Source organism: Neolamprologus brichardi, chromosome 2 (genome assembly GCF_056152115.1).
Source record: "Neolamprologus brichardi isolate AB-2024 chromosome 2, ASM5615211v1, whole genome shotgun sequence".
In the NCBI taxonomy this organism is placed as follows: Eukaryota; Metazoa; Chordata; class Actinopteri; order Cichliformes; family Cichlidae; genus Neolamprologus; species Neolamprologus brichardi.
Genome location: NC_142105.1, coordinates 24573116 through 24601080, shown reverse-complemented (window position 1 = coordinate 24601080; position 27965 = coordinate 24573116). Strand labels below are relative to the sequence as shown.

General features: G+C 41.1%; 2 protein-coding genes across 3 annotated transcripts; one reads left to right on the top strand and one right to left on the bottom strand.

Moving 5' to 3' along the window:
- The first annotated feature begins 65 nt into the window (after window positions 1–65).
- Window positions 66–6810, top strand: fbxl3l (F-box and leucine-rich repeat protein 3, like). 2 transcript variants are annotated; one of them, XM_006781529.3, is made up of 5 exons: window positions 66–402; window positions 1749–2109; window positions 2381–2503; window positions 2708–2879; window positions 3906–6810. In XM_006781529.3, exons 2-5 carry the CDS (start codon window positions 1768–1770, stop codon window positions 4547–4549), a joined length of 1281 nt encoding a protein of 426 aa, XP_006781592.1. In that variant the 5' UTR covers window positions 66–402; window positions 1749–1767; the 3' UTR covers window positions 4550–6810. The 2 variants fall into 2 exon arrangements, with proteins under 2 accessions (XP_006781592.1, XP_006781591.1); XM_006781528.3 differs by having other exon boundaries at window positions 1725–2109.
- Window positions 6811–7710: 900 nt separating this feature from the next.
- Window positions 7711–26582, bottom strand: atp10b (ATPase phospholipid transporting 10B). Its single transcript, XM_006782039.3, has 21 exons — window positions 26086–26582; window positions 22020–22224; window positions 21630–21715; window positions 21211–21317; window positions 19170–19301; window positions 18821–18948; window positions 18419–18671; window positions 17876–18072; window positions 16969–17121; window positions 16003–16525; window positions 15812–15912; window positions 15597–15723; window positions 15309–15493; window positions 12663–12930; window positions 11034–11110; window positions 10817–10942; window positions 10515–10715; window positions 10321–10401; window positions 10057–10161; window positions 9260–9447; window positions 7711–8144 (listed from the first exon to the last, which is right to left on the bottom strand). The coding sequence occupies exons 1-21, from the start codon at window positions 26493–26495 to the stop codon at window positions 7880–7882; spliced, it is 3918 nt and encodes a 1305-aa protein (XP_006782102.3). The 5' UTR covers window positions 26496–26582; the 3' UTR covers window positions 7711–7879.
- Window positions 26583–27965: the final 1383 nt, after the last annotated feature.

The following is a 27965-nucleotide window of genomic DNA, read 5'->3' as shown; positions in this document are numbered from 1 at the left end:
GTGCACACACTATCTTGTGCCCTCTGCTCACTGGTCAACAACACTCATTGAGTGACCACATAAATTAGAGTTAGTATAAACAATCCCTTCCGACTTCCTGAAATGTGAAAATATATGTCCTCTGCTCACGCAGAACTGTTAATCTGTTTTTCTGCGCGCAAGATGGTGGTGGGAGATGCAGATCCATGTTTTCCTCAGCTCACGTGTACCGGCTGCTCGGCAGCGCCCGTCAAGCTGTCGCTAAAGTGAAGAGAGCTTATTATGGGAGCTGCTCCTGCTGTCCTATATCAACAGCAGCCAGCATTTCTGCAGTCATCTCCAGCCATGGCTCCAAGTGGACGCTGTCATCTCAGCTGGCAGAGCACGAAACCCTGCGGAAGGCGTCGTTTTTAAGCCGTTCGGGTAAGTAACTCTGAGCTTTATTGATATTTTGGACTGTGAGTAAAAGATCGATTGCGGAATTGGAGGAGGCTGGAGGAGAAGGGCTGTGTTACGATTCGGTCAGCTTTGCTGCAGACTCATAAATGCTCATAGGACACCTGCATTTATGCATTTTAAAGTTTCTGTTCAGCTTTTTTTTAAGCATGTGCAACATGCAATAATATGCAACGACGGTAACAACAACAGCAACACAATACAATGCAAGGAAAGCAATAGTAGTGGTAATAACAGAGGGACAATACTATAAATGGGTTTTTAAAACAGATTAGCATATGTCATGGTTAGTGAAACGCGAACACCATTAGCTGATACTTTATTTAGAAGACCTTCGTACATATTCTGGAGCCAGTATTGACTCTTGAATAAAAACAACATCAGCGCACAGACAGATTTTTACAGTGCATCTCTGTAGGGTTAGTTTTTTGACACTTTTAGTTTTTAGACTGGTCGCTGTTGTATTAAATTATGTCGGTGCTTATAGTGTCTAAGATTGTTTCTTCAAGTGTGGTGGTGGTGATAAAGGACAAAGAGTTCCGTTTTAATATCAAGTGTTATATATATATATTACGTACCTTATATTTGCGTTATACAGTGCTCATGTGTCCTTTGACATAGTTGGGAGTTCATAAATCTAGTTCTGACAGCATTTATTTGTTTGAGTATAGTTTGGCTGTCATGTAACGCAGATAACATAGAGAGTTATATGTTAGAGAACTTTAGTGGATAAATATAAAGTTCTTTGTTCTTTTTAAAAAAAAATTATACTAAACAGAAAAAATGTCATTGGCAAATACTGAATGTGTGAAAAAAAGAGAAAATTCTCATTGGATCAAGACACATTTAAATCTCTCTGATTTATCAGCGCGTTGGTGGCTCCATAGTTACACATTTGCCCAGCAAGCACAAGAACCCCGAACTCTGAGAGAAACCTGAGACTAGAAAAAACACTCAAATTGGGGCTTTGACAGAAAGACAATCACATGTAAAAATGTGGTGACTCCCTGTGAATAATGGAGCAGCCAAACGTAGCTTCTTTATTAAATCAGGGCTTTAAAAACATAAAATTCTAAAAGAAAATAATTAATGAAACATTTCAGGAAGCTATAATTAAGTGGGTAAATAGTGTTAAAGCAGATAATTATAGAATTGGAGATGTTTGTCCCTAAACACAAAACCTGTTCAGTGCTACCAGCATAAACTGAGTTCACACTGTACTGCAATTCATGGCTTGTGTAATCCCAGCACACAGTAAAATCTTAACCCTGCACAGCCCTTTTAAACAGATCTTTGATTTTATGACACCACAGTGGGCTGATTTGCTTCAGAATGAAGCGAGGAAGGACAGGTCTGAAATCACAGTGCCAGATTTTCCCCTCCCTCGGAGAGCGGGCTAAGAGACCGAAGTGGATGACTCCAGCACAAGACTGGGGGAACCTGCCCCATCACGTCGTCCTGCAAATCTTCCAGCATCTGTCCCTGGTCGACCGGGCCAGGGCATCATCTGTGTGCCGGTGCTGGAATGACGTCTTTCACACCCCTGACCTGTGGAGGAAGTTTGAGTTTGAGCTCAATCAGCCAGCCACGTCTTACTTACGCTCCACTCACCCTGACCTCATTCAGCAGATCATCAAGAAGCATGCCCAACACCTGCAGTATGTTAGCTTCAAAGTAAGAGCCTCCCCTGCCGTCTCTCATTTCCTCTCACCTGTTTCACCTGCTGTGGCCTCTTTCTCTTCCTCCATTTTCACAACGCACTGTCTTATAAACAATACCTGCCCTCCTTAACCTGAACTGCTGCAGAATTGAGCATCACATGTCAGCAGTCTTGGCATCGACGTGCTTAATTATCTAGAGTGATTCTTACACCTCAGTCTTTCATCAATTATTTTAATGTCTCTTCCCTCCTCTCCAAAATGTTGAATCACTGCTGGTAAATCAGGTGGACAGCTGCACCGAATCTGCAGAGGCAGCTTGTGACATTCTCTCTCAGCTGGTGAACTGCACCATCAAGACCCTGGGGCTGATTTCTACAGCACGGCCCAGCTTCATGGATGTATCTCAAGTAAGAAATGGCCTGTTTATATTTGATTTTTTTTAACACACATAATATATGCTGATATTTCAAGTCATCATGAAGATTGTATTCACCGCTTCCCCTGGTGCATTATTATTTTTTGCACTTCCTGTAAAAAGATTTGCAGTTTTCTACATCAGCAATAACAGATAATGAATCCTGGTTTGATGAACATCGTTGGTATCTCCTCAGGCCCATTTTGTGTCTGCCCTGACGGTGGTGTTCGTAAACTCCAAGTCATTATCCTCCATCAGGATCGATGACACCCCAGTGGATGATCCGTCCCTGAAGGTGCTGGTTGCCAACAACAGTGACACCCTTAAGTTGCTGAAGATGAGCAGCTGTCCTCATGTCTCCCCAGCTGGTTAGTACACCTGCAGTATTTTAGCTTCAAAGTGGGCACTGTGAATACTCATCAACAAGATGCTCAATTTTGCTTTTCTTGGAACTGAGGTACTTCAGCATGGAACTGATTGCCAAAAAGAAAATTAAATTCACAGACTGTTTATGAAGGTGAACATAAGCAACATGATGTCACCTGTCAGCTTATGGACTCCCATTATGAACCCTTTAAACTATATGACAGGGGAGGTGAGCTGACCCTAAACCCAAGCACACTATAGGCCAGTTGGGTAGTAACCTGACAGTCACAAGGTGGCCCCACCATGAAATCGTACCGTACCATCATAAAATCATCAGGAAAGTGTTTATTGTGGCCATAAAGCAAGTGAGAAGTAAGGTTATCTTCTTATAGATTTCTTTACAGTTGACCCCTGCTGCCCAAGAAAGAATGCAGCTTTAAGGACAAACCTTTAATACCCAGAAGCTATGAACACCTTTTAGTATACAGTCTGTGATTAAGGGTACAACCGTGCCTCAACTAACATACTCATATAAAGGTATATATGTCTGTGAAGGTTCTCAGTCATCCAGGTCATCGTAGTCAAAGGAGCTTGCAAAGAAAAGCGTCTGGACTTTTTTAAGTTGCTTGAAGACGTTTCACCTCTCATCCGAGAAGCTTCTTCAGTTCTAAGGTCAAATGGTGGGGAGTCCCAGATTTAAACCTAGTGGGAGTATCCCCCCGCAGAGGGACAAAAGGACACCCTGATGATCCTCTAATCGCCTGAGCCAGGGTTTCGGGTGAGCTCATTGTGAACCCTGGCTGATTGGGTCCTTTTGCCCCTCCGCGGGGATACTCCCACTAGGTTTAAATCTGGGACTCTCCACCATTTGACCTTAGAACTGAAGAAGCTTCTCGGATGAGAGGTGACACGTCTTCAAGCAACTTAAAGAAGTCCAGATGCTTTTCTTTGCAAGCTCCTTTGAATAAAGGTATATACATTCTCAAAGGCTCTAAAACATTAAGACACTCTTCTCTCTTTTTCATAAGGTATCTTGTGTGTGGCAGACCAGTGTCATGGCCTCAGGGAGCTGGCGTTGAACTACCATCTCCTAAGTGATGAGCTTCTTCTTGCCCTGTCTTCTGAAAAACACGTTCACTTGGAACACCTGCGCATTGACGTGGTGAGTGAAAACCCCGGCCAAACACATTTTCACACCATCAAGAGGAGCAGCTGGGAGGCTTTGATCCGCCACTCGCCGAAGGTCAACATAGTCATGTATTTCTTCCTGTATGAGGAGGAGTTTGAGCCCTTTTTCTGCGAGGAGACCCCCGTCACCCACCTGTACTTTGGCCGAGCTGTTAGTAAAATGATGCTAGGCCGCATTGGACTGAACTGCCCTCGGCTGGTGGAGCTGGTTGTGTGCGCCAATGGCATTGAGCCCCTGGATGAGGAGCTAATCCGCATCGCAGAGCGCTGCAAGAGCTTGACAGCGATCGGGCTCGGCGAGTGTGAGGTGACCTGCAGTGGCTTTGTGGAGTTTGTGAAGATGTGCGGGGGCAGGCTGACACAGCTGTCAATCATGGAGGAGGTGCTGATCCCAGACAGCAGCTACAACATAGAGCAGATCCACAGTGAGGTGTCGAAGCACCTCGGGCGGATGTGGTTTCCTGATATGATGCCCACCTGGTAGGCTGACATGAAGCCAGAGCTATCAATGATGGCATTAAACTATGGTTACAGTTTAAAATTTTAATAGACATAAGATTTAGAAATGGAAAAACGGCCCCTGACTGGAAAGCCCTGCTTGGACAAACACTTTGGGCCAGAGAAGCACAGGCATATACGTTTGGCTTTGTGTAAGATTGGAACCCTGCTTTCCCAAGTGAAAATCCACTGCCAGCGCACCACCATCACCCTATCTCTATCATGTGAAAATGATTTGATTTCTTGTGTTCTTGCACATTTGTCACACTTACATGTTTCAGATCATCAAACGAATCTTAATGTCATACAAAGAGTCAGAATGAATACAAAATGCAGTTTTTAAATAACAATTTAATTTATTAGGGAACAAAAGCTCTCCAAATCTACCTGATCCTGTGGGAAAGAGTAACTGACCCCTAAACCTAATAAGGGGTTGTGCCACTCTTGGCAACAAGAGCTGCAATCAAGTGTTTGTGATAATTTGCAATGATTTTTGCCCACTCTTCTTTGCAGAAGAAGAGTTGAAAACACTAAGGTAATGGTGAAGTATCTCAATCTAAGTTCATACGTTCACTTGGCTTCTCCCAAACCTTCACTTTGTTTGTTTAGGGTTTTTTGTTTTGTTTGTTTTTTTGAGCCATTCAGAGGTGGACCTGCTGATGTGTTTCAAATCATCACCGTGCTGCGTAACCCAAGTTTGATTGAGCTTCAGTCCATGAAACGATGACCAGAAATTCTCCTTCAGGATCTTCTGGTAGAGAGCAGAATTTATGGTTCCATTAATTACAGCAGGTCATCCAGGTCCTAAAGCAGATAGTTTGATTGCAGTTCTTGCTACCAACAGTGGCACAACCACTTATCAGGTTTAGGGGGAATTTGTCTTTCAAACAAGTGCCAGGTAGGTTTGGGTACCTTTTTTTCTCTCTCTCAGTAAGCAAAGTCATTGTTCAAAAAAACTGCAAAATGTATTTACTTCAGTTTTCTGTGTCTAATATTAAAATTTGTTTGGTGATCTGAAACATGTAAGCATGAGAAATAAGCTGGGAAAAAAATTAGGAAAGGTGAAAACATTTCTTCACAGCACGTCTTGGCCTGCTCACTATGGGTAATTTCTGTAGCTGTTGGATACCATCAATGAATTTTATGTAAGAATAATACACTTCTCTGAAAATAGTTCATGCATAAAAACGTCTGATTGCTTTCTGTCTGTCACTAAATGTTGTAATGAAACATGTTGGTTGCAGTTGAATGATGGGCTCCATTTTTAACCATGGTGTATAAAAGAGCGTGACGCTGCCATCTGCTGGTCGTTGGTAGGGAAAAATCCCCCAAACATAATTCACAAGTTCTTTACGTTTCTACATCTAGATCCTTATTTCATTACATAAATTAATGAAATAATTAACCAGTTAATTTAAAACTCTTCCTCAAGTTACAGATTTTTCTGGATTTAACCACATTTGCATGCATTCAGGTGAGGACACTAACCACAGTGATACCGGTTCATTGCAGAAAGAACAGGAGTTTCCTGTTGAGTCGGAGCGAGTCACACCTCCACGGAAAACACAATGGGTCTTTTGTCTGTTGGCCTGTTTTACTTTGCCGTCTTTTCATTTAGTTGACATGTGTTAAAAATCAGGTAATAGCAGGTATTTGACTAAAGGCTTTGAACAGAAATGAATATGCAGAACTCAGATTAGGTTATGTGGTGACGTGGTCAGTTTATGCTGTGACACTGTCAGGTCAACAGTTCTTCTTTTCTTTTTTTCCTTTTTTAAAAAACAAAACAAAAACATGTGCACTTAAAAAAAAAGATTTGCTGTCCTCATAAACATGAAGGAATAATTTTGAGGCAAAGGCAGTTGAAATCTATCAAATCAAAGATTTATTTATTAAAATAAGTAATCATTAAGCGAAATATGTTTGGTATAAAATGTACTACCAGATTCCTTTAAATGTAACATTACATGGAAAATTTACATTTTTTTTTTTTTATAATTATTGTCCTGTGGGATTTAATATGTAGTTAGTTGGTTCTTTGCTTGTAAGGGAGTACCAACTCACAGTCGTTCCTCTGTTTAAAACTGAAGTATTTGTATCAAATCTGATTGCGACGATAGTTTTGTGCAAAAGGTACAAATGAACCATTACAGGCCCACGATGTGCAATGACATGCTGTCCCACATACGGCTGTAAAGATCTGTTTTGTATTTGTTTACTTTGCGTGGTTGTAGTTAGTAGAAGAGGAATTGCTGTATAAATTTATATCACTTATTGTTAGTGGTTTTTGTGTATGTGCAGCATTGATGTCAGCTTAATTGAAACTGCTTTTTATTCTACACAGGCTGTATTTAAATACTAATAAAAAAAACAAAAAACATGTTTACATAACTTTAATGTTGCATGATCTCCTAAACAGTGAAGCCTGGTCCAAGCTGACTTTGTCCCGTTTGACCTTTCTGCAGCACTTCGTTTTCAGCGCTAGAGGGCAGCAAAGATCTAACTGGGGGGAGGGGGGGGGGGGGGTTATATAAGCAGAGCTGCTACTGTATAATGAGGTATACCAATGATACCTCAGCCTTTTTTTACAAGTGGATTTGCTTGTGCACACTCGATTTCCATTTTTTAAAAAAAGCAGCAGACTTTGTAGCTCAGAAGTCTTTGCTTCTGATTCTTCTAAATTTATCTTTTTTGGCTTGTTTGATGTAGATGCTCCAGCTGGATTTACATAAAGCTTGACACACAAACATTCACACACACACAAACACACACACACACTGGTTGTTGGTGTGGAAAATAAAATTTGATTTCCATGCATTTCCATGGTAATTTTCACAGACATGCATACCGAACACAAAAATTACTCCAAGGCTAGCTTATAAATGCCACTAATAATATTAATAATCGCAGCAAATTAAATAGAGGATCTGTAACTGTGGCTGTTTAGGATATCTAGGTGAGAGGACCACATTAAAGCAGCTAAGCATTTTGTCCTGGAAAAGTGCCACTTTTTGAAGGGGTGGGTGGCATGACTAATTGGGTTACCACTATGCGCTGAAACCTCATCAGGAAACTAACAGGCTTATGTGTTACTTTGTTAGGAGGAGAGGAAGGAACAGATGGCCCACATGCTTTTGTCACGTAGTTTATTGCAAAATAAACTCCAGTTAGAGAGCAGCAGTATCTCCCTGATTGCATTTCAAAAATGAAACATTAATGTATACAGGGGGACTTCATATATATAAAATCCTCTGAATAAATAATCATCTTAGAATTCCTTTTCCCTTCATGTTCCCTGTGAGTCTGCAGACTTTTGCTAGTTTTTAGCTATGGCATTCAGTGTGAAATCATCCCCCATGATATCAGCAACCGCAAGAGACTCGCGAATGAAGTCCACAGGGGTCTCCAGGGTGGGAGAGGGTGGGGTAGAGAGCCTAGAGCGTTTGACCTGCCCGCCGCCCCTGTAGCTCCTCAACTCCTTCATCCACTCTTCTCTGATGGAGGGGTCCTTACGGTCCAGATGCTTAGCTTGTATGAACGGGGAGAGGGCGATAGAGTTCTGCAGCACGTGAAGAATGTACCTGAGGGAGAGAGTGTGGTGGTGAGAAAGTAGGCCAGTGAAAAATATGCAGCCCTTTGATGTAAATCAGAACGTTCTCTCTAAATATCAGCACTTTCAGACGCATCAGCAACCGAGAAGAAGAAGACCAAGCTGTGGCGCAGTCCTTCTTGACCTTCAATTCTGCAGGTAGGGTTTACGCACCGTAAGAGCCTCATAATTGCATAGCAGTTAATGATGTACACAAGTCAAAGCGTGCTCTAGATCAATAGAAGTAATTAAAATATGAGACCCGCTAGCTTTAAATATGTGTGCAAATGTAGACTAAAATCGTGATTTCTGTTTTTGTTGTTTTTTTTTCTGTTGCCGCTCATCTAAGGTTATCTATGGCCTTTTGTGCAGAGATGTTCTATTACTTTTTTAAAGATTTTAAGTGGCTAAGAAAAGGGTAGCATTAGAGAAAAGTAGCATTGTCTGTTCCCTTTAAAAACCTCTAGATGATTCAGATTTGCTGTTGAGAACCATTGGGCTAGAAAATCCAACACAAATAGACATGAATTAGGAAATGGATATAAACATAATAGGAAAACTGCTCAAATGGGTTTTTTGAAAATCGATTAAGAAGTGAGTTATATTTTGAACATGAATTCAGCTTTGAATGAGTCATTCTTTAACTAAAAATAGAGAATATTTGCTGCTTTTTCTCTTTATTCCATTTTGAGTCACCGTACCGTCGACTGTGCTGAACGCAAAATACATTTATTAAAATAAATTATTATTGGTTTCAGAACATTTTTATTTTTCCGCTGGAGGAAAAAAAAAAAGGAGAACGATAGAGTTTAATATCCTTAGTGTTAATTAACACCTGTGAAGCTAATTGTTGCTTTTCTATAATAATAGATCTGTAAGTGTATGTACATCCTTTGACATTTGGTGACTCCTTAAAGTAGAAATGAAGGGAAACAGAGCAAAACCCACCTTATGCTGCTCATATTTTAAAATTAGACTATGTGATTGTTAAACATTGACACTGAAAAGACTTACCAACGCTAGAAAGTGCTCACAAATACACCCCAAAACTCTGGACAATTAAAAATCTTCAACCCCACTGGGTTTAAACAGTGACAGACACTGTACCTGGGCAGGAGAGCCACCACAGTGGAGAGGATGCAGATAAGGTAGAACATGGGGTCCTCCATCTGGCTCTGGAGGATCCAGTAAGGGTTAGAGGGAGGGTTGCAGGTTACACAGACGGCGCTGTAGGCGAGTGTCACGATGAAGTATAATGCCACACTGCCCAGCATGATTATCCAGTGAACCACCGTCTGCGGCACAAATGATAAAAAACAGCAATTACATGTGGTGGAAACAATCCAGTTAGCAACTAATACCCGTTAATTCTCTGTTTTTTGCATTACTTTGTTTCCATGCTTTAAAAAAAAATTATTACCTTCTGTTAAACTTGCATATAAATTAAATACCTCACTTAAAATTTTGGAAAGTATGCATATGTATAAAAAGTTAGTTTAGTGGTTTGTTAGTAAATGCATAAAATTTCGTCTTTCTAAAAAGAGATACGAATATTTGTATTTTGAATATTTGGAGTAAAAGCTGTGGATTAAAAATGATTACTGAAAAAATGATGTAGACCCTTATTCCTTAGTTTTACTTTATTCTGCCTATATTCACAAAGTTTTCACAGAAAGGCTGTTATACATCATCCAGATTTCAAGAACATTTTTCTCCTGGAAACATAGAAAAACCATCTAGGTTAACTCTCTATTGCATTTTCTAATTTATGTGTGTCTTCCTTTCATTTAAAACCAGTTTAGAGGTCTTAAAAATGTTAGAATTCGAATATGCACTAATAAAAAGAAGTGAATTAAAGACATTTCTACTGAGGTATATCATGATTATGTCAGTTCAGAACTCACCCAGGATTTGATCTCTATTGACAGATGCATCAGGATGATAAATAAAGCAGATGTGTTCATAGGTGTTCCAAAAGTGAACATATCAATGTCTGAATCCTGGTAGACCTGAGATAAAAGTAAGTAAAGTAAGTACACTATCAAATATAAAGCAGAAAGCAGTTATCACATAGAGTAGCTAACCAGTAAATAAATCAAATGACGCCCTGTTATGAAAGAATTACTTAATGCAATCAAAGATTAGACTGTTTAAAATGTGTCACTTACAAAATATGGAACAAAGAAGCAGACCAGACTCTGATAGAAGGCATCGAGGATGGAAACCCAGAAAGTTGTAAACCTGTAATCCTGAACAAACAACACAAAAGTTGGATTTCATGAAGACAGAAACTAATCAAAGCATTCTGCACATTTTTATTCAACACCGAACGCTCGCATGACTTTTTGGGAGTGTCACTAACCCCTTCACCCTGTCCAGTCTTGTACAGCTCGGGCACACCCAGCAGCATCTCTGCTGAGATGTCTTTGTCCATGACTCCAAACATTATGGGTGGCACAGAGGTGAAGAAAAGGTTGAAGAAAATCATCAGCCAGTAGTCGATCATGGCAGTGGCAGAGAATCCGCAGAAGAACTGATACCAGAACAGCAGGTTTACGTAGGCCTGAGAAACATTTAAACACAGACAGTTAAAGGATGAAACATGACAGGATGTTAATTTAGACAGCAGAGCATCGGGATGCACATATAACATATAACACTCACCACGTTCTTATAGAAGAAATAAATGATCATGTTGGCCAGTCGAGTGTAGCACCAGTGTCCGTGGACCAGGAGAAGTTTCTTCAGGTGTTTGAAGCGAGATATGGCAAAATCACTGGCCATGGCGGCCTGCAGATGACAAAGACGAGTTTTGATGCGTTTGAGGCTGTGAGGCAGGAGAACAAAGCACATACATGGAGGTAAAGAAATCAATTCCAACCTGCATCCCCTCCTGTCCAGATATCCCAATGCCAATGTCAGCTGCTTGGATCATATTTACATCATTTGCACCATCACCTGAAAACACAGCACAGACGCTGATTTTTTAGTGGTTTATACAGAAGCTTAAAAATGTTTTAAGATTCACTCGATTCACAAACTCTATGCACTGTATTGAGTCTTATTCTCTTTACTACATGGATTTAAGTCGTTAGTGAACACGACACTGACTTATTATCACGTTTTAAGCTGCTATGGGAAACCTATCAGGAAACGTGTCAGTATGATTACTAATTTATCTCATTTAGCCCTGTGATTGGTCTCTAAAAAGCTCTCTGATAACCATACATTTGCATGAAAATAAACGTTTTCTCAGTAAGCACACCCTTACCACTTCCTTAGGACTTAGGAAGTAGCAGCCAGGTGCTGCTAAACAAACTGATCATTTGCTATAAGTTTGCTGGTCTGGTGCAATATGATGCAATAATGTATTACAATTAGAAAAAGACTGGACAGGTATGGCTTGTTTTACAGGGTTCCCAGGAGAAAGCCTCTTCTCTCTAAAAACAACATGGCAGCAAAGTTACATCTGAACCAACCACAAGACTTGTGGAACAATGTCCTTTGGACAGGTGAGATCAAAGTGGAGATGTCTGGCAGTAATGCATAGCACCACGTCTGGCAAAAACTAAACATGGCATATCATCACAAGCACCTCACAAAAGTGCATGGTGATGGATGCGTCATCATTTGGATTTGTTTTGCAGCTGCAGATGCTGGGCATCTTGCAGTCATTGAGTCAACCAACTCCTCTGACAGTTAAAGCTAAGCTGAAACGAACTCGTGCAATCATCCCAAACAGAGAAGCAAATCTACAACAGGAAGATTAAAAAAAAGAAAAGAATCGTGATGCTGCATTGGTCACACCTCAACCTGACTAAAATGCTTTAAGAGAGCTGTGCACATAAACAAATGCCTGCAAACCTCAGTGAACTGAAAACTGTAGAGAGAGCCAAAGATTCCTCTACAATGATTTGAGAGACTGATACAGTAATAACGAAAACAATTTCTTATAGTTATTGTTGCTAAAGGTGGTTCTACAAGCTCCTGAATCATGGGTGTGTTTAAACTTCACAGTCCTGTGAAAGTTTCTTTTGTAGGAGCGGCTTTCTGTGAAGTGAACTAAAGCGCATCAATTAAACAAACATCTGAAGTGGGCTCCAAATACAGGTGACAATTTTAACTTGATCAGTATGAGCACTTTTTCACTTTGCTACATTATTGTCATGACCATCAGCTAATACAGCCACAATTCCCATTGTTTCCAGTCAGACTGTCTCACTGATATGTTGAGGTTTCCAAAAGCTTTCCAGTGTCTATATGAGCTTCTCCTATAGGCAATGACGTCTTCCTTTTTGCCTTATTCTTTTAGTTTTACCTCTTGAAATATTTGACCCAAAGTGTACCTGTGTTTGACCTCAGTGTTTGGTTCAGAAATTATACAAAGAAAATGTTCTTGGTCACTTTCATATTATTTACTGTATTATATGTATGATGGGAAGAAGTCAAGAACACATTAAATCAACTTTTTACTATACTGAACATGTAAGCATTTCATTGATTTTCTTACCAACGGCGAGTGTCATGACCTTGAGTTTCTCCCGGATCACTTTCACCACTCGGCTCTTCTGTAACGGCGTGACTCTGCAGCAGAGCACGGCGCGGCAGTGCTTCACCAGGGCCACAAAGCGATCCAGCAGGTCCGGCGACAAAGCCTTTTCCAGGGTAAGACCGTCAATCACCAGAGACATGTTTAGGGTGGTATCCACATTACGAGGATCAGCGTTGTACCTCCTCACTTCTTCCAGGGTGCAGTCCAGGATGTTCGTACACGTGAGCTGAAAAACAGCAGCTGATCATTTAGATGATTTTTGCTTTGAAGTTTGTCAAACGTGAGCTAAAAATTGTTGTAAAGAGTTCCTACTTTCCTCTTTTGTTAATAATGAAATACGCCTGGGTTCTGGACAGATTTCCAGAAAAAATAAACACGCCCATTTTTTTTGGTATTTTAGCAACACGATTACTCTACTGCTGATTCACATTCATGATTTCTGAATACAAGCAGATATCAGGCTCTGGTCCCATCAGACTCATCATTGTTGTGTGTAAATAACTCCAACAAAAAGGAAACTGATGGAAGAAAAAGGTTTTTTTTTCTATTTTTATTATTTTAAATTTCATTAGGCTTTGGTAGGACGCTGGTTGTGGGAGTGTATCTCTCAGGTGATCACCGAGTTACGATGGTAGAAAAAAATGGTTCGCTTCTAATATGCCTCCACTCTGGATTATGAGAGAATTATTTCCTCTGAGGTTTGAACATTAGACTGGTAATTAGATATGAAAGCATTAGTTATTGTGTTGAGGCTATCTCACTCCATTCATCATCAGTGACTAGTCCATCTGAGGGAAGCGCAGCAGCCCGTTTGTTTCAGAAAGTCCCACATGTATCCCTCAGGGCCGACAGCCAATTTCAGTCTATTTGAGGCTGCCGATGATTAGACATGGTCAGGTTGTTATGAAGGCTTCATTTCGGTGGTACCAGTTCTTTAATGACCTAAGAGAAGCAGGGCTACACCTGACACCTTATCTTTCTCTGATGGAAATGCGGAGGTTTGACCTTTAGTTAAAATGTAAAAGTGGTCACAAAGGTTCAGTCATTTAAATTGGAAGGATACAAGCTCACAGGAGGAGAAACTTACCCTGAAGTTACTGCTGGGAAAACACACAACTTTCCTTGAAAGACCATCAAAGAAAATCAGTGTTGTCCCCTGAAACAAGCTGTATGTGAATGTGTGATATAAATTACACATTTCCCTAATCTGCTTTAAAAGGCCAATGTTTAATAGACTTTTCATATCTGTTAGCTACTAATGCTTCCGGTCTTCACAATGTTTTTAGTTTTTGATGAATTAAAATAATGGAGGAAATGGTCCTCTTTCCTTTGAACCCTGTTAGAGTATTTATTATTTACTAATGGTGTGAATCTGTGTGTTTATTGAATAATTATGAACTTCAACTAAAAGGGTTCAGGATTTAAACTAATTCCACATTTTTTACAAGAAGTTTGTAAAAATTTTTGTTTTAATGTATGCGCACTATAATATTTTCCTCTTCAGACATAGGTGATACAATTAAATGTAACCATGCAAACAGTTTAATGGTCTTCTACTTTGTGCTCTTTGGTCAGCTATGCCATTTAACTTCGATATTTTTTTTAAAAACAATATCAAACTGCAAGAGCACAGAAATGCTGTTATTTAAAAAAAAATCTGCTCCAGTAGATTCTTAAGATAACAATTTGCTTTGATGATTTCTTCTTTCATGCAGAGGGTCATCGCTGCTCTGTTACATACACCTGCAAATCTCCAGACAGAAAACTAGGCACCCTGGAATGTTTCTAAGGTTTTTTTTCCGAGTCTCCTGTAAAATCTGACACCCTCTGTCCCTTTAATTTCTGTTTTATTTAATTAGTGGTAGTTTTAACACTCAAACAGTGGCGCTTTTTGTCTTGAAAACTGGGAACACCTCTCCTCTTGCATCAGGAACACTGAAAGTGAAGGTAAATTTCTGATTTGACTGGTGTAGAAATTCTTGTATAAAATTCCACCAACTTTTTGGTCAGATTTCCTTATTCTGACTAAATCAACACCTCTAATTTTATCAGATTGGGTACTTATTCAAATCACCAGAAGATAGACATTAACAAGATTTTATTTTAACCTTTTATTTAAAATTATTATTTTTTGTTAAAAGTTAGATTCCATGATTTGACACCACAATCTGCACTGTAAATAGGAAGATGCCACTGTTAGTCAGTTAGCTTAGTGTAACATCTTGAATCCCCTTTCTGACACAACCCTCCACATTTATCCAGGCTTGGGACAGGTACTAGGAGTACACTGGCCCCCTAGGATAAAACTACTTTTGACTGGTGCCTTGATGCAAGGGGTCGCCACAGCAGGTGGCAGATTTTTTTTTAAAGTCAGATGTCATTTCTGACACAACCCAAAGGGGATTTGTGTCTCATCCTGGGACCTTTCCCTTGTTTGCCGAATCTGTACTATCTACATATTTACCATGCACATGAGTGTTGTAGGTTGCACAACCTAAGTACATTACTTTGATTTCCGGAAAAATAAATTAATGCTCCGTTTTCAACACATGCCATAATGAAAAACACCTCAGTCAGCAACCCTTAAATGTGAGGCCTCCTCACCTTGTCTTTGCAGCCCATATTTATCACCAGGTCTTCGTCTTCAAGGAGCCCACAAGCATATCCAATGTTGACAGCTGTCTCTGGCTTGTCACCTGTCAGCACCCACACCTTGATCCCTGCCTCGCGCAGTGCCTGGATGGTGTCTGGAACGTTCTCCTGCAGACGGTCTTCAATGCCTGTAGCTCCTGCAGGCGGACATATTTCAAATGAAGGCACCATTCGCACACAAATATTATCACAAAGATATACAGTATACAGCAACCAATGCGCGATTGGTGGATGTGTCACCTAGCAGGGTGAGATTTTTCTCTAGCTGCACAGCAGTGTCCATGACGAGCCTCTCTCTATTCTCTATAGCAGCCATAGCGTTCTTTCTGTCCACTGACCAGTGTTTATACACTGCTTCACTCACAACCTGAAACACATGCAGAAAAAAAATGAAACATAGCTTCACTTAAATAAGCAAATCATGCTGGTAAATAGGATAATGTATGATTTTGCACCTTCTTTGCGATGCACAGTGTGCGGAGCCCCTCTTTAGCATAGCAGTCGAGATGACGCTGAGTAACAGTTGCTATATTTTTCTTATTGCCACTGAAGTGCTCTGGAAATATTACAAATTAATTAGAAATGCACTGACCAGTTAATATAGATGCATACTATAAGTACTTAATGTACTCTTATCTCAACATACCTGCATAGGGTGTACCAAGTAATTCCATGATTGCAAAATCTGCGCCTTTAGTGTACAGAATATACTCTTTGGTGATTGGGTGTCGCACCAACACAGACATTCTCTTCCTGTTGGAGTCAAAGGTCAAGGTGTCCAGCACCTCAAAATCCAGCACCTCCCCAGATGGTAGTCTCACTGAAACGCTGTCAGGGGTGCGAGACAGCAGATTGAAGCCATATGCTTTGGCAGCATAGACCAAGGCAGCCTCATCTGGACTCTCCGCCTCATATCTCAGATTATCTGAGGTCAGCGCGGGCTCGTCGCTCAGGGATGGAGGATGAAGCGAACACGGCCGGAGCGCGGTGGTGCCGACCTCCTCTGTTTGTCCAGAGGGTTGAAAATTCTCCTCTGAGTCCTCTGTGAAGGTACGGTGTCTCTTGGGATTGCGCTTGCAGAATTTAAAAATGCTGCCAGCATTTCTCATCAGGCTGGATAAAGTTTCCAGTGGAGTATTTGTGTGCTTGGCTTGTGGAGACACACTCACCTGAGAAAAAAAACAAGAATCAAGAAATTCATTAAATAGCTTTAGGAAAACCTCTTCTCACATTACACATATGGCAAAACGTCCCAGTAACAATTCTTTTTCCACTCAGTTTCTTTTTGTGCATTAACCTTTGATTGTGAACTCAGGGGGGAAAAACACACAGATTACATCCATCATCCATCTGCCAGACTTCAGAACTGCACAGTTCAGAGCAGCAAATGTTCAACTTAATAAAGCTTGCCCTGTTTGCAAATCTCCACTTGCTACATGTCAATTTAGTGAAGACTGTTTTTTTTTTCTTTTTTTTTCTTGTTATATTAAAAGTTTATAGTTATAGGACACTGGAAGTTTAAAGAGGGCACATCTTTCATCTATCATTTCTCCACCGGATGTGCCCTCCATCTCTACTTCCCATCCACTGTCGCAGCAAACTGAGCACTCACCCTCCTTCTCTTTGTTGTTGCCATGGAAACCACCACTGTGTTGCAAATGGCGAGGGCCAGAAAAAAATCCAGGTAAGCATCTGTCTTCTGGCTGTGGCTGAGGCTGCCGCTAATCTTCTGAAACAGCTTCCCGTCTGGGACCACCTCAGTTTCCTGTCGGAGAGCAAGTTAATGATTTTGTTAATGAAACACTTTTATTAGTAGATTTCTTGCTTACGTTACGCTTTTCTAGCTTTGACTTGAGGAGACTGGATAATGTTTGTCTGTTTTCATTGTGTTTTTGTTTGGTCCATGTTTAAGGAAGAGCTGCGAGGAGAGAAGGACAGAAGGAAGGGAGGAAGTGTACGGTCATATGAGCATTCAGCTCTGTTTGAGACGCAGCATGAGGAGTGCTAAAGATGGGTTGTGTACTACATTGCTGGCATAAACATAAGACTTTTTCTGTCTCCGCCTGTATGCCCAGGCCTCCGCTCTCTGCCCCGCAGATAAAAATAGGCGCAGAGTCACTGTACTGTAAATCAAGACGACGATGACTAATCTATAGTGCACATTTACAGTTTATGTGACATCACCGGCCTGTGCCAAATGATGCTCAGCATGACCATATGTCCTGTCACAGACACAGGGGCAGCTTTGAGCCAAAATGGATGTGCTCATCACTGACACCTAGCAGCTCGGCCATCTGCAGCAGGGACTGGGACCTTCTGACAGAAGGTTGGGTCACATTTGGGTAAAAAAGTAAGAGTTTGAAATTAGGTTGAAATAAGAATTCAGATGTGAAATAAGGCCGAGGGCGGACTTCCTCGTTTGAAACTGAAGTTGTGGATTCCGCAATAACTGAACAACAGATTTGGAGGAAAGCAGGTATCCAGACAGAGAGAAAAAGGAAAAATAAACATCATCGTACCAGTGGGCTGCTGAAGGCCACATCACTCTGGGCATTTCCTGTGACTTTGCTTCTGCGTCGGCTGCCATGGCCATGTGTGTCTTCAGCGTTGGCTTCCTCACTATCCAAGGACCAACGAGTCGGTAGAGGTCGTGCATGCTGGTTGAAGATGACCTCCTCTTCTGCCTCGGGCTCATCCAGGACAGCCAGGCGGATGGCTGCAAATCACCCCCAAAAACATGTTGACACATGCATTAATACACTAACAGTGCTGAGGGACTGTTTAAAATACGAGATTAGACAGCTGAGTGGAAGGACTCAGAGTATTCAGCAAGATTATTAATAATTAAGAGAGCTCTCTTAATATTTCTGTTAAACTAGTGATAACCTTCTGATTCTTTTATCCTAGTTTTCTGTCTGATTTATTCAGACATCCAAATTTTCATTTGGAGAAATCTGCATATGAAAACACCATTTGTAACAACGTTACAAAACAGGTCATAATCGTGAGGTTAGCTAAACTGCATCAGCTTTAGGTTAAAATAACTCAGTGAAGATGTTTACCGTTCTCTTTGTGTGGGTACTCGGTTCCCATGATGGAGCATCTCCGAAACACCATCTTGTTCTCAGTCAGGGTGCCTGTTTTGTCTGAGAAGATGTATTCAATCTGCCCCAGGTCCTCTGTGATGTTCAGAGCCTTACACTGTATGCGGCTGTCAGTCTCCTCGTCGTACAAATCAATATCATTAGTGATGAAGAAAATCTGGCCGATCTTGATCAACTCGATGGATACGTAGAGAGAGATGGGAATCAGGATCTTTAGAGGAGAGGAGTAAATAGAAAAAAGGTGAAAGGTAACCCAGAGAGTAAACAGGAGGACAGTAAATGAGACAAGAGGAGAGAAGATTAGTTTAATGACTTCAAAATGAATAACAACACCCTCTAAACCGTCAGAGAGAGCAGTACCTGCAGCAGGATGATCATGGTGAAGAACATGTAGAAACTAGTAAGACTAGGCCTGTCCAGCTGACCGCTGGTGGGGGGTACCAGGTAAGGGGGCACAACAGGCATAGCATTAAGCCATAAGTAGTGACCTGCATACAGGAGGACAGCAGGATTAATCACTGACTGCAGTGCACGGAGGAAAGCTATTATTAGCAGCATACCGTCCTCTGTCTTCTGTCTTGATATGAGCTTGGGCTTGTGCCCATTTTTTTTTATTGGAAGTTAATGTCCCCTCATAAATGTAAAGCCATCAAACATGAATCATTTTGTGTAGCGATTTTACGGTTAAGAGATGTAATTCATTACTGACCTAGTGCTCCGATAAGACACATGGTGAAGAGGAGAATGACGCAGAAGAGGACGTCTATGTTCAGCCTCCGCTCAAGTTTGCTGCGCTTGTATCTTGGCCCGCTGTTGTTGAGCATGGATTTGGTTTCACGGCCTTAAAAGAAGGAGGAGAAGGTGTTGATTCCACACCCCACATGGTGAGTGAAAATCGGTATCACACGTTAAGACATGCAGTAAGAGACTTTACTGTCATTGTGCCACTGTAACAGCATCACATTAGGTTGTGCTCACTAAAAAAAGTAAAAAAAACTTAAATATTGTAATAAAATACTGTAATAATATACATTATTACAGTATTACATTTGTGCAAAATGAACATCATTTTCATCTGTTCGATCTCTTGAGTCCAAGACTCCGAATTCATAAATGCTAAAATGTTAAATAAACACTAAACATGGTGGCAAACGTCATCATGCTAGCTTTGTTTTTTGTTGTTGTTGGTTTGTTTTTGTTTTTTTAGCATGCTAACATTAGCATACGGGGCTAAAAATTGAAGCCATGGTGGAAGTGCTGATGCTTGTAGTTCCTTGAGCGATGGTACACCAGTTTGTCACAATGAAGACTGATGTACCAGTACATCTATGTTCCCATCTTCATCTGTGGTCATGAGGCTACAAGCAGCAACAGAAAGAATAATGTCGCTGATACAAGTGGCAACAGGGCTCTCTCATACAGACAGTGTGAGGAGCATAGTAATTTAAGAGGGACTCAGAGTGGACTGTAAATTCTTCCACAGTTAAAGGAGCCAGATGAGGTGGTTTAGCATGGCTCCACCTAGGTGAAGTGTTTTGTCCTACAGGGACCAAAATGTAGGCAAGACAGTCTGGATGAGTTCTATCTCTTAGCTGGCTTGTCAATGCCTCGTTGTCCCTCCAGAAGATCTGGTGGCGAGAGCAAGGTCTGGATGTCTCTGTTTAGACTGCTGCTCCCATGACCTGGACCTCGATATGTGAAAAAACAAGCCAGCATCTGTGTTTTTGCTTTTTACCAGTGCTGTCATGGTCTCAGGCTTTGGTCCCAGAATTTTGAAGTCATTGTTGTTCTTGATTCTTGTTAAGTAGAGTTTCTATTCTGATTTCATTTACATACCACTATTTGGCCTAGTGTATATGAAGTGTGAATACTGGTGAAGATGATCGGCTGTTCTAGGGTTGGTTCTGAACCCTTGTTTGTTTTTCACTCAGTCCTATTTTAAGTTTGTTATTTGCGTTTAGCTCCCTCATTATTTCACCATCTGCTCCTCCCTTCAGCATCTGCTGGTTTCATTTGTGGTTGTTGTTTATTTCCTGTTTTATTATGTTAACTAGTTTCGTTTTTAACTTTCCTTTACCCATCTGTCTCAACTTCCCCTACCAGCCCTTTGTGGCTGACCATCAGTTGTTGCCAGGGTAACTCTCTAATGTAATTGCTATTCTGTTATATGTCATTCAACAGCACACGTCACTCTTGGTGGTAGTCTAGTTGCTTCAGTCAGGACCCACCCACTTCGCCTGTTTGCACACCCCTTAAGACATCCAGGTCTCTAGTTCCTATACCTTGTTGTTTCCTGTGTTTTTCTTTTTTCTTTTTGTGCTTAAGCAATCCACCCTCTGGTCTAAATCTGGTCACTTCTGACTCCAAAACCCCAAGCTGTTAGGTGAATGCACTGACCAGTTAATATAGATGCATACTATAAGTAAACTGTGGGTGAAGGCACGATGGCTACTTCTGTCCTTTTTATACAGTCTGTGATTACAATTATGATTATGTAAGTCTCACAGAGCAGCTGGCTTCATTACACTGCACAATAATTACTTTTCTGACAGTAAAGAATAATAAAGGGAAACTTAATGAATAAATGTAAAGAAAATGTGACATTTTTAAATAGTAATTTTGTAGAGTTACGCTTGTAGATTGCGAAAAGCATCTTCTTGTGATCTCAGTATTTCAAGAATCGTGGTGGGAACAAACATTAAAAGCTCAAGGTTAAAACAGCGAACCAGCCGAGAAAATGGAAAATATACCTGCATATACCACAAAGCCAACAGCATGGTCCGTGTTTCTCACTGTGCAGCCTCGCAGCAGCAGACTTTCAATTCCAGCTCCCACCTTCTGCTTATCGGGTTTCTCTCTGCAGCAGGAGAAAGTGAGAAGCCTCCTTTTTACTGTCAGATCTCGTTAGATATTCATTACTGCTTATATATTCCCCATTAGCAATTCTCCTGCTTTATGTCTATAGCTGGCCAGCATAGGCAGACCACCTGTAAGAGCCGTGGTGCCTGAGAAAATCGATTCTAGTCTATTACAGCCCCAATAATGCCTCTGGTTGAATCAGAAAGTCCAGCAAGGCGGTTGGAATTAGTTTTGCTTGGCTGCTTTGAAAGGCTAATAGAAACTGGGGGTGCAGAGAGGGGTTCATGTTGTCTGTGTATTTGATACCCACACGTAACCCTTGAAATGATTCAGGTTGTTGTTGGGCTTTTCACACACCACGATCCCATTGAAGCTTTCAGGCTCAAATTCTGGATGCTGGGAAAAGGAAAGAGAGAAGAGACACGGGAAAATCAGTACAAATGGAAACTTTTTAAATGCAGCTTAACCTGTACTTCAAGATGTCTCCTGCACCCAGGAATGGCAATCCCTCTCCAAATACATGAGTTAAAGCTATGTAATCCAGTAGGTATGTCTTCATTTACTTTGACAAGTTGTAATGATTTGCACTTTAAGTAACATCCGGACATGGCACGACTGTTTTCAGAGTGTATTCAATTTCAGTCACGCAGAGAAAGAAGGGAAGAGAAAACAAAAACCGGGAGGCAGATTTAACTCTCACCGTGTTGCAGACTCCAGACACAGCTGTCCTCTGCTTCAGGTTGGTCTCTCCATCCAGGTTGGCTGTCTCTATGTGACACACACCGTTGGGGTCTGATGTGTAAAGCAGGAGGAGGTCTGCAGGAATGATCTCATTGCAAACCACCTTCACAAAATCTCCCACTCGCACATCCTTCCAGTGTCTCTCCACAAACTGCTTCGCTTTCCTGCAGAGATGTCAGGTGCCAGCGATCATTGCATTTTTATCTGAATTTTTTTTTCTTTTTAAAAACTTTTGTACTAATTTATGCTGAGGTTTTTGTCTCATTCATTAAAGACATAGCCATGTTTTTTATTTTTATAAATGTATGCAAATGATAACACTATTGATGCTGTCTGCAATTTATGATTGCCCAGACTAAGCAGCTAAAATACTTACCAATAGATACAACAGAACAACTGGAGGTCTCAAAAGAAAGAAGAAATAAATTATTGCACTTCTTAAGTTGCACAGTATTATTAGGGTTGCAGGCTATAACACAAAGAAGGGAAGTCAAACTCATTTTACAATGTGGGCCTCATGTTGTTTGATCTAAAGTGAGCTAAACTTACGAAAGCCCCCTTTCAGTTAGTGTAAAGATGTTTACACACATTTAAAGCATTATAATATAAGAAAAGTGCCATTTCAACAGTCCATCTCAGTTTTTCTGCACAATAATAATCCATTAACTACCAATTACTTACTTTGGTGTAGTATAAATGGCAATGGTGGAGGTGAAAATGAAATACAGTCCAAAATCTATGCTCTCCTTCATACGTGGTCCTCTGGAGTGCCCTTTCATTCAAAAGTGACAACACTAAAACACTTTAGACCTGAAAGGTGTTGTGGACTCAAGGCCGGGAGTAAAGGACGAAGTAAACAGTTTGGTTTCGGTATTAGTTAAATACAACAGCTTTTATATTATTAAATTAAATTAAATTAATGAATTATTTTACCTTTTTAACTTCACAGTAAAAAAAAAATCCTTATTAAACATCAGTTGAGAGTCTATTTTAACCATGTCTTCTGGCAATGTGATGGTGTTCTGGTTGGTTTTTTCCATTTAGCTTATTTTTGTCCTTTAGGTTGGGACATGACTTCACAAACCTTTAAAGGCCTTAAGCGTATGGCTTCAGTTTTATCACTTCTGAATGAGAGAGCATGCCAGAGCACCTCCCTTTAGAGGCTATTTTCACACATTAACTGAAGTGTACTACAGGTAGTACCGCAAAATCCTGTTTAAATATATTATGAGAATGGACAATTATGATACTCTATGAAATTGTCCCTTGTCCTTTCCTCTGAATTACCCCTACAGTAGTCATTACTTAAAAATACTTAAAACTTTAATTAGTTTCTTCTTTCCTTTGTGACCTCTAGTTGTTACATTTACTTAACCACCTAAGACCCGAACTCTTCCATGGCATGCATTTTTAATTTCGCTTTGATATTTGGGCATGCTGGGACCTGATCAATGAATTTCCAGATTTTTTTTTTTTTTTTACCTGTTTTTTGTTTCTGAGAAAAATGAGATCCATATATGAGGACATTTGTTTAAAATTTCGATAGAACAGTGGCAGTATGATGTCCTCATAAGTGGATATCAGGCCCTTGTAGAGCAGAATTTATTCTTTTGGTGTAGACAACCCAAAATGTGATATCCACATATGTGGACGCCAGGTCCTAGGAGGTTAAAAATAGTAAAAAAAAAAATAATAATACAAATACAAACCATTCTACTGAACCTACTGGAAAGTTGTTGTTTTTTTAAATGAACTGAAAATTACACCTCGAATTCTTTTAAAAAATAGGTTTTGGGGAATCACACGTGTGCTGTGTTATGAAGTGGTTGAAGTTAGAGCGTAAACAGCAGGAGCAGAGAAAATTATATCAGGTTTCTTTTTTTGGGGGGGACACACAAAATGTGATATGTGTTTCAGAAAAGGAAAATTGTAGAGATGGTGTTTGTCAACGAAGTACTGCACGTTGAACATTAACAGATGAGGCTGTTTCCAGGTAGTGAGGCTTAGCCATGAGGGTGAGAGATGCAGGTATGCTGCTCTGCATGCAGGACCTGATCGGTTAGCTACTGCTGAACACCACGCCTCACACCAAACAAAGCCAGGACCGCAGACTTATATATTTTTAGTTTCTTGTGCTTATTAATCTCACGAGATGCACGCACAATCCTTTTCATGTCCAGAAGGCTTTACAGTTGTTACGCTAATTTTTGTTTTTTTACACGTCAGGCAGTTGAATTCCAGGTGTGGGAGGTGTTAAGTGTGTGCTCTAACCTTTGACATCATTCCTCTGATTCATTTTATCAATCATTCTGTTAGCTTAGAACAAAAGACTGGAAACAGGGAAACCTGTTTCCCTAAAACCTGACTTTATTCAAAGATTAAACATTTGCGGCTAAAATTACGCAGTAGTCATTGTGTGCCACAAATAACAGTTGAAAAAATACTTGAACATGTTACTTGGCAAGCGTTAGAAGGAAGTTGTTGGGTCGGTGAGCTGTTTAATGGAGACAGCCAATTATTTCCAAAAAATTAAAAGTTTAACCTCAAGACTCACAATTATTAAATTCAACTGCTCTGAGCCACATTTGTTTCTTTTCTAGAGAACTACAAAAAAATACATTTTTGATTCACCTTTATTAGTTTGCCTACTTCTTTGGCGATCAAGTGATACTTGAAAGCAGTGATGATATAATATCAGCCAGATTTGTTTAGTTGATTTAAACAGCAGATATGGGAACAGCCTGCGAGGTGTGGAGACTGGTTGTAATGCTATGCGGTGAGACATACTTAACAAGAGGAGAGGGCGACGTGGCATTCAAACGCTGTGACAAACAGCCGGCATGCTTTATGCTCGGCACGTTTCCACGCAGGTGGACTGACAAGTGTTTGGGTAGAATGAGCCAGAAGATAAGCACGTTCTGCTCAGACACTTCACACTGCTTTGAAAACAAAATTATGTCGAGATAATGGGGGGAAAAACTACGTGCTTAAGAGATGGCCCGATTGATTAAAGTCTGATCTCTGTCATCAGTCTGCACCTCCACGTGGGTCTTTTCAGGTAAAGATGGTGGAAAGGCTTCTGTCATCGTGCCTGTAAAAATGGCTTCCCAAGAAGAAAGGAAGGATGTGTGTGGAGGTCTAAAAATCCATCCCTGAGCTTCTTTAGGAAATATTTGTATACTTCGAACAAGTCCCAACCAAATGATTTTGCTCTAAGCTTTATGATCCCAAAATGAAGCTTTAGCATCTCCTCCCAGTGAGCCGTGAGAGACCCACAGGAACCTGCACAGCAGCGCACAACTGCTCTGTGTGTGAAGCAGAGGCAACTAGTGTCCAGATGGACCGGCGTGTTCTCTGAAGTGTTTGAAATGTTGTGTCTGGAGACCACCCTTCAGGCCACCTGGACCCTGTCACCACACACACACACACACACAGATTCACACTATGGGCTTTTCCCCCAGATGAGGCTTCCTAACACCTCTGCTGTCTCTTCGGGGAAACGGGTTAATTATAAACCCCACCAGAAGTTGAGGCTTCATCATTGGAGGCAGTGTCTCCAGTCTCACGTAATACCCACCTCCCCACTTCCTCCATGTCCCACTGTACTCCAAAATCACAGCAGCAAGAGGGATGGAAATGACAGAGTTTATCCTCCTTTGTGAATTATTCATTTTTCACCAGTAATTCTAAAAAACAGATAACGTCTAACATTACTGTCTTTGCTGACGCAATGCCCGAACGAGGATTTCATCAAATGTGCACAATGTGACGGTGAGAGATATTGTTATGAGGCTCTTCAAAGGAGGAATAATCACCCACACATGTTCTATTTCTAAGTCGAAAATTCCCACGGGGGTGCTGCAGCGCAGAGGAGGTAGAACACAATTGTACAGATCTACGCAATCAAACAGCAGGGAAGAGAGGAATCACAAGCACAGATGTGGATCGTTCGGGGCACGTCGTGCATAAACAGCACAGCACAGCTGTTTCTATATTTGGGACATGACTGTCATCTAGTCAGTTACCTGCTGTAGATGAAGCACGGCATGTTGTTAAGCTTCCTGTCAGACTGGTACCTCCTGAAGTCCTCCCAGGCGTCCTTCATAGCGGTCAGAGACAAGATGACACAAATTGGGATAAGGGCTATTTCTGGCTGGAAAGCATTCACTTCAGGGATAAAGTTCAGAATAACAAGCCCCACAAAGTAGAGGTTGGCCAGACGGTGAAACTGCTCATAAAGGTTCATGGGGATGAAGAAGAGGAGGCTGTATTTTGTGGTCTTGATGGCATTTGATGGGAAGTAGCGGTTAGGTTGCTTTCCCTTCTCTAATCCTTCATAAGGTAGATTAGACTCTAAGCTGCGGAGTTCGTTCTCCCGTGCCCTTTGACCTCGCAGGGCATCCCTCACCAGGGCCAGCGGGCTCCTCCACGTCATGGTTGCCTGTTCTTTTTCCTTTTCCTCTTCTCACCAATTTTTCCTTCCCATCCTCTAGAAATCCACTGCTGGTTTGTGTTAAATAGACTCTCCTCGGGCTCCGTCTTTCCTCCAGAGATTCTAGGCGAGTGTGTGAGGCCTGTGCCGAAACAAATGACAACACACCTAGTTCTTCTCTTGAGTCCTCCCCCTTGCACTGACAGGTGTGTTGCATTCCTCGTGCTTGAGCTGTCAGGGGAAAGTAAGCCAGGTGATTACACCCAAAAAAATTGTTGTGATGTGTCTCAATGAATCAGCTGATTTCAGTTTGGCTTCCTTAAGTTATATCATGTTTTCAGCTGAAAAAATCTTACACTTCAGTGTGGTGAGTCTGTGTAGTGTGTTGTCGGTATATTACAGACTTTGGGTGTTGATTAAAAAAATAACACACATAAACAAAAAGCTACTATCACATATGCAAGTCAAAGGCCCTGAAAAGCTGACAATGTCATAGTTACAGAGCAGAAAATTGGTGCAGTGGGTCATAGGGAGATTTGAACTGACAGCACAACACTGAACAGACTGCCCAGGGCCAGTATATATGAAGAGAAACTGGCAATGGATAGCAAGGCTCTTTATTGGTGCACGGGAGAAATAAATTCCAATGCTCATGGTCTGCTGTCTCTGCAGAAAGGTCAGAGGTCAGCAACAGAAGCTTCACAGGTGACTTCTTGTCACCGCTTTACGAGGACAGATGTAGAATTTTCCGGACGGGCGTGTCGAGAGCTGGAACTTTGATGGCATTAATCATGTTGGAGTCTGTGAGCGGAACTGCTCACATGCATGTGTGCGAGTCTATGTTTGATGGACTACAGCAAAGCAGCCTCTTGCACAGATGGCAAGCATGTAGGATGCTTTTCACTTCCTCATGTTGACATATGTTGTCTTTTCCAAAGCAGTCTGCCAAACCTGTTTAAGGAGGCCTGATTTGCACCGGGTCAGTCGTTTAACGTGCTTAAATTTAAACTTCAGGCATATTTATAGTGACTGCAGTAAATCTATATGTAGTATTTTACACACAGTAAGGATGCCACGCATGACCTTGCAGGTGATTTATTTTGTTACAGAACAGATGATACAATCAGGTTCAGCTTCACCGGGGAGCACAGCGTGTTTTTCCATCAAATATGTTTACAGCGAGGAGGGGGGTGGCTTTGGGTGTAGCATTAAGGGAGTGCGGCAGACTCACCCTCTCACCCGTCCCAGTCAGCTCTGGCTGGGTTTGGCTTGGCTGGCACACCGACTTTCACAGTGGCGCAGCTGTGAATCCACACACACACACACACACACACACACACACACACACACACAGTAACAAACACGGTCTTGGAACAACAACACGCACACACCAGATTCCACAGAACAGAGGTCTGTGCATTACTAATTATGCCAGTGACATGGAAACACAACAAAGTAGAAAGCATCTGCCTT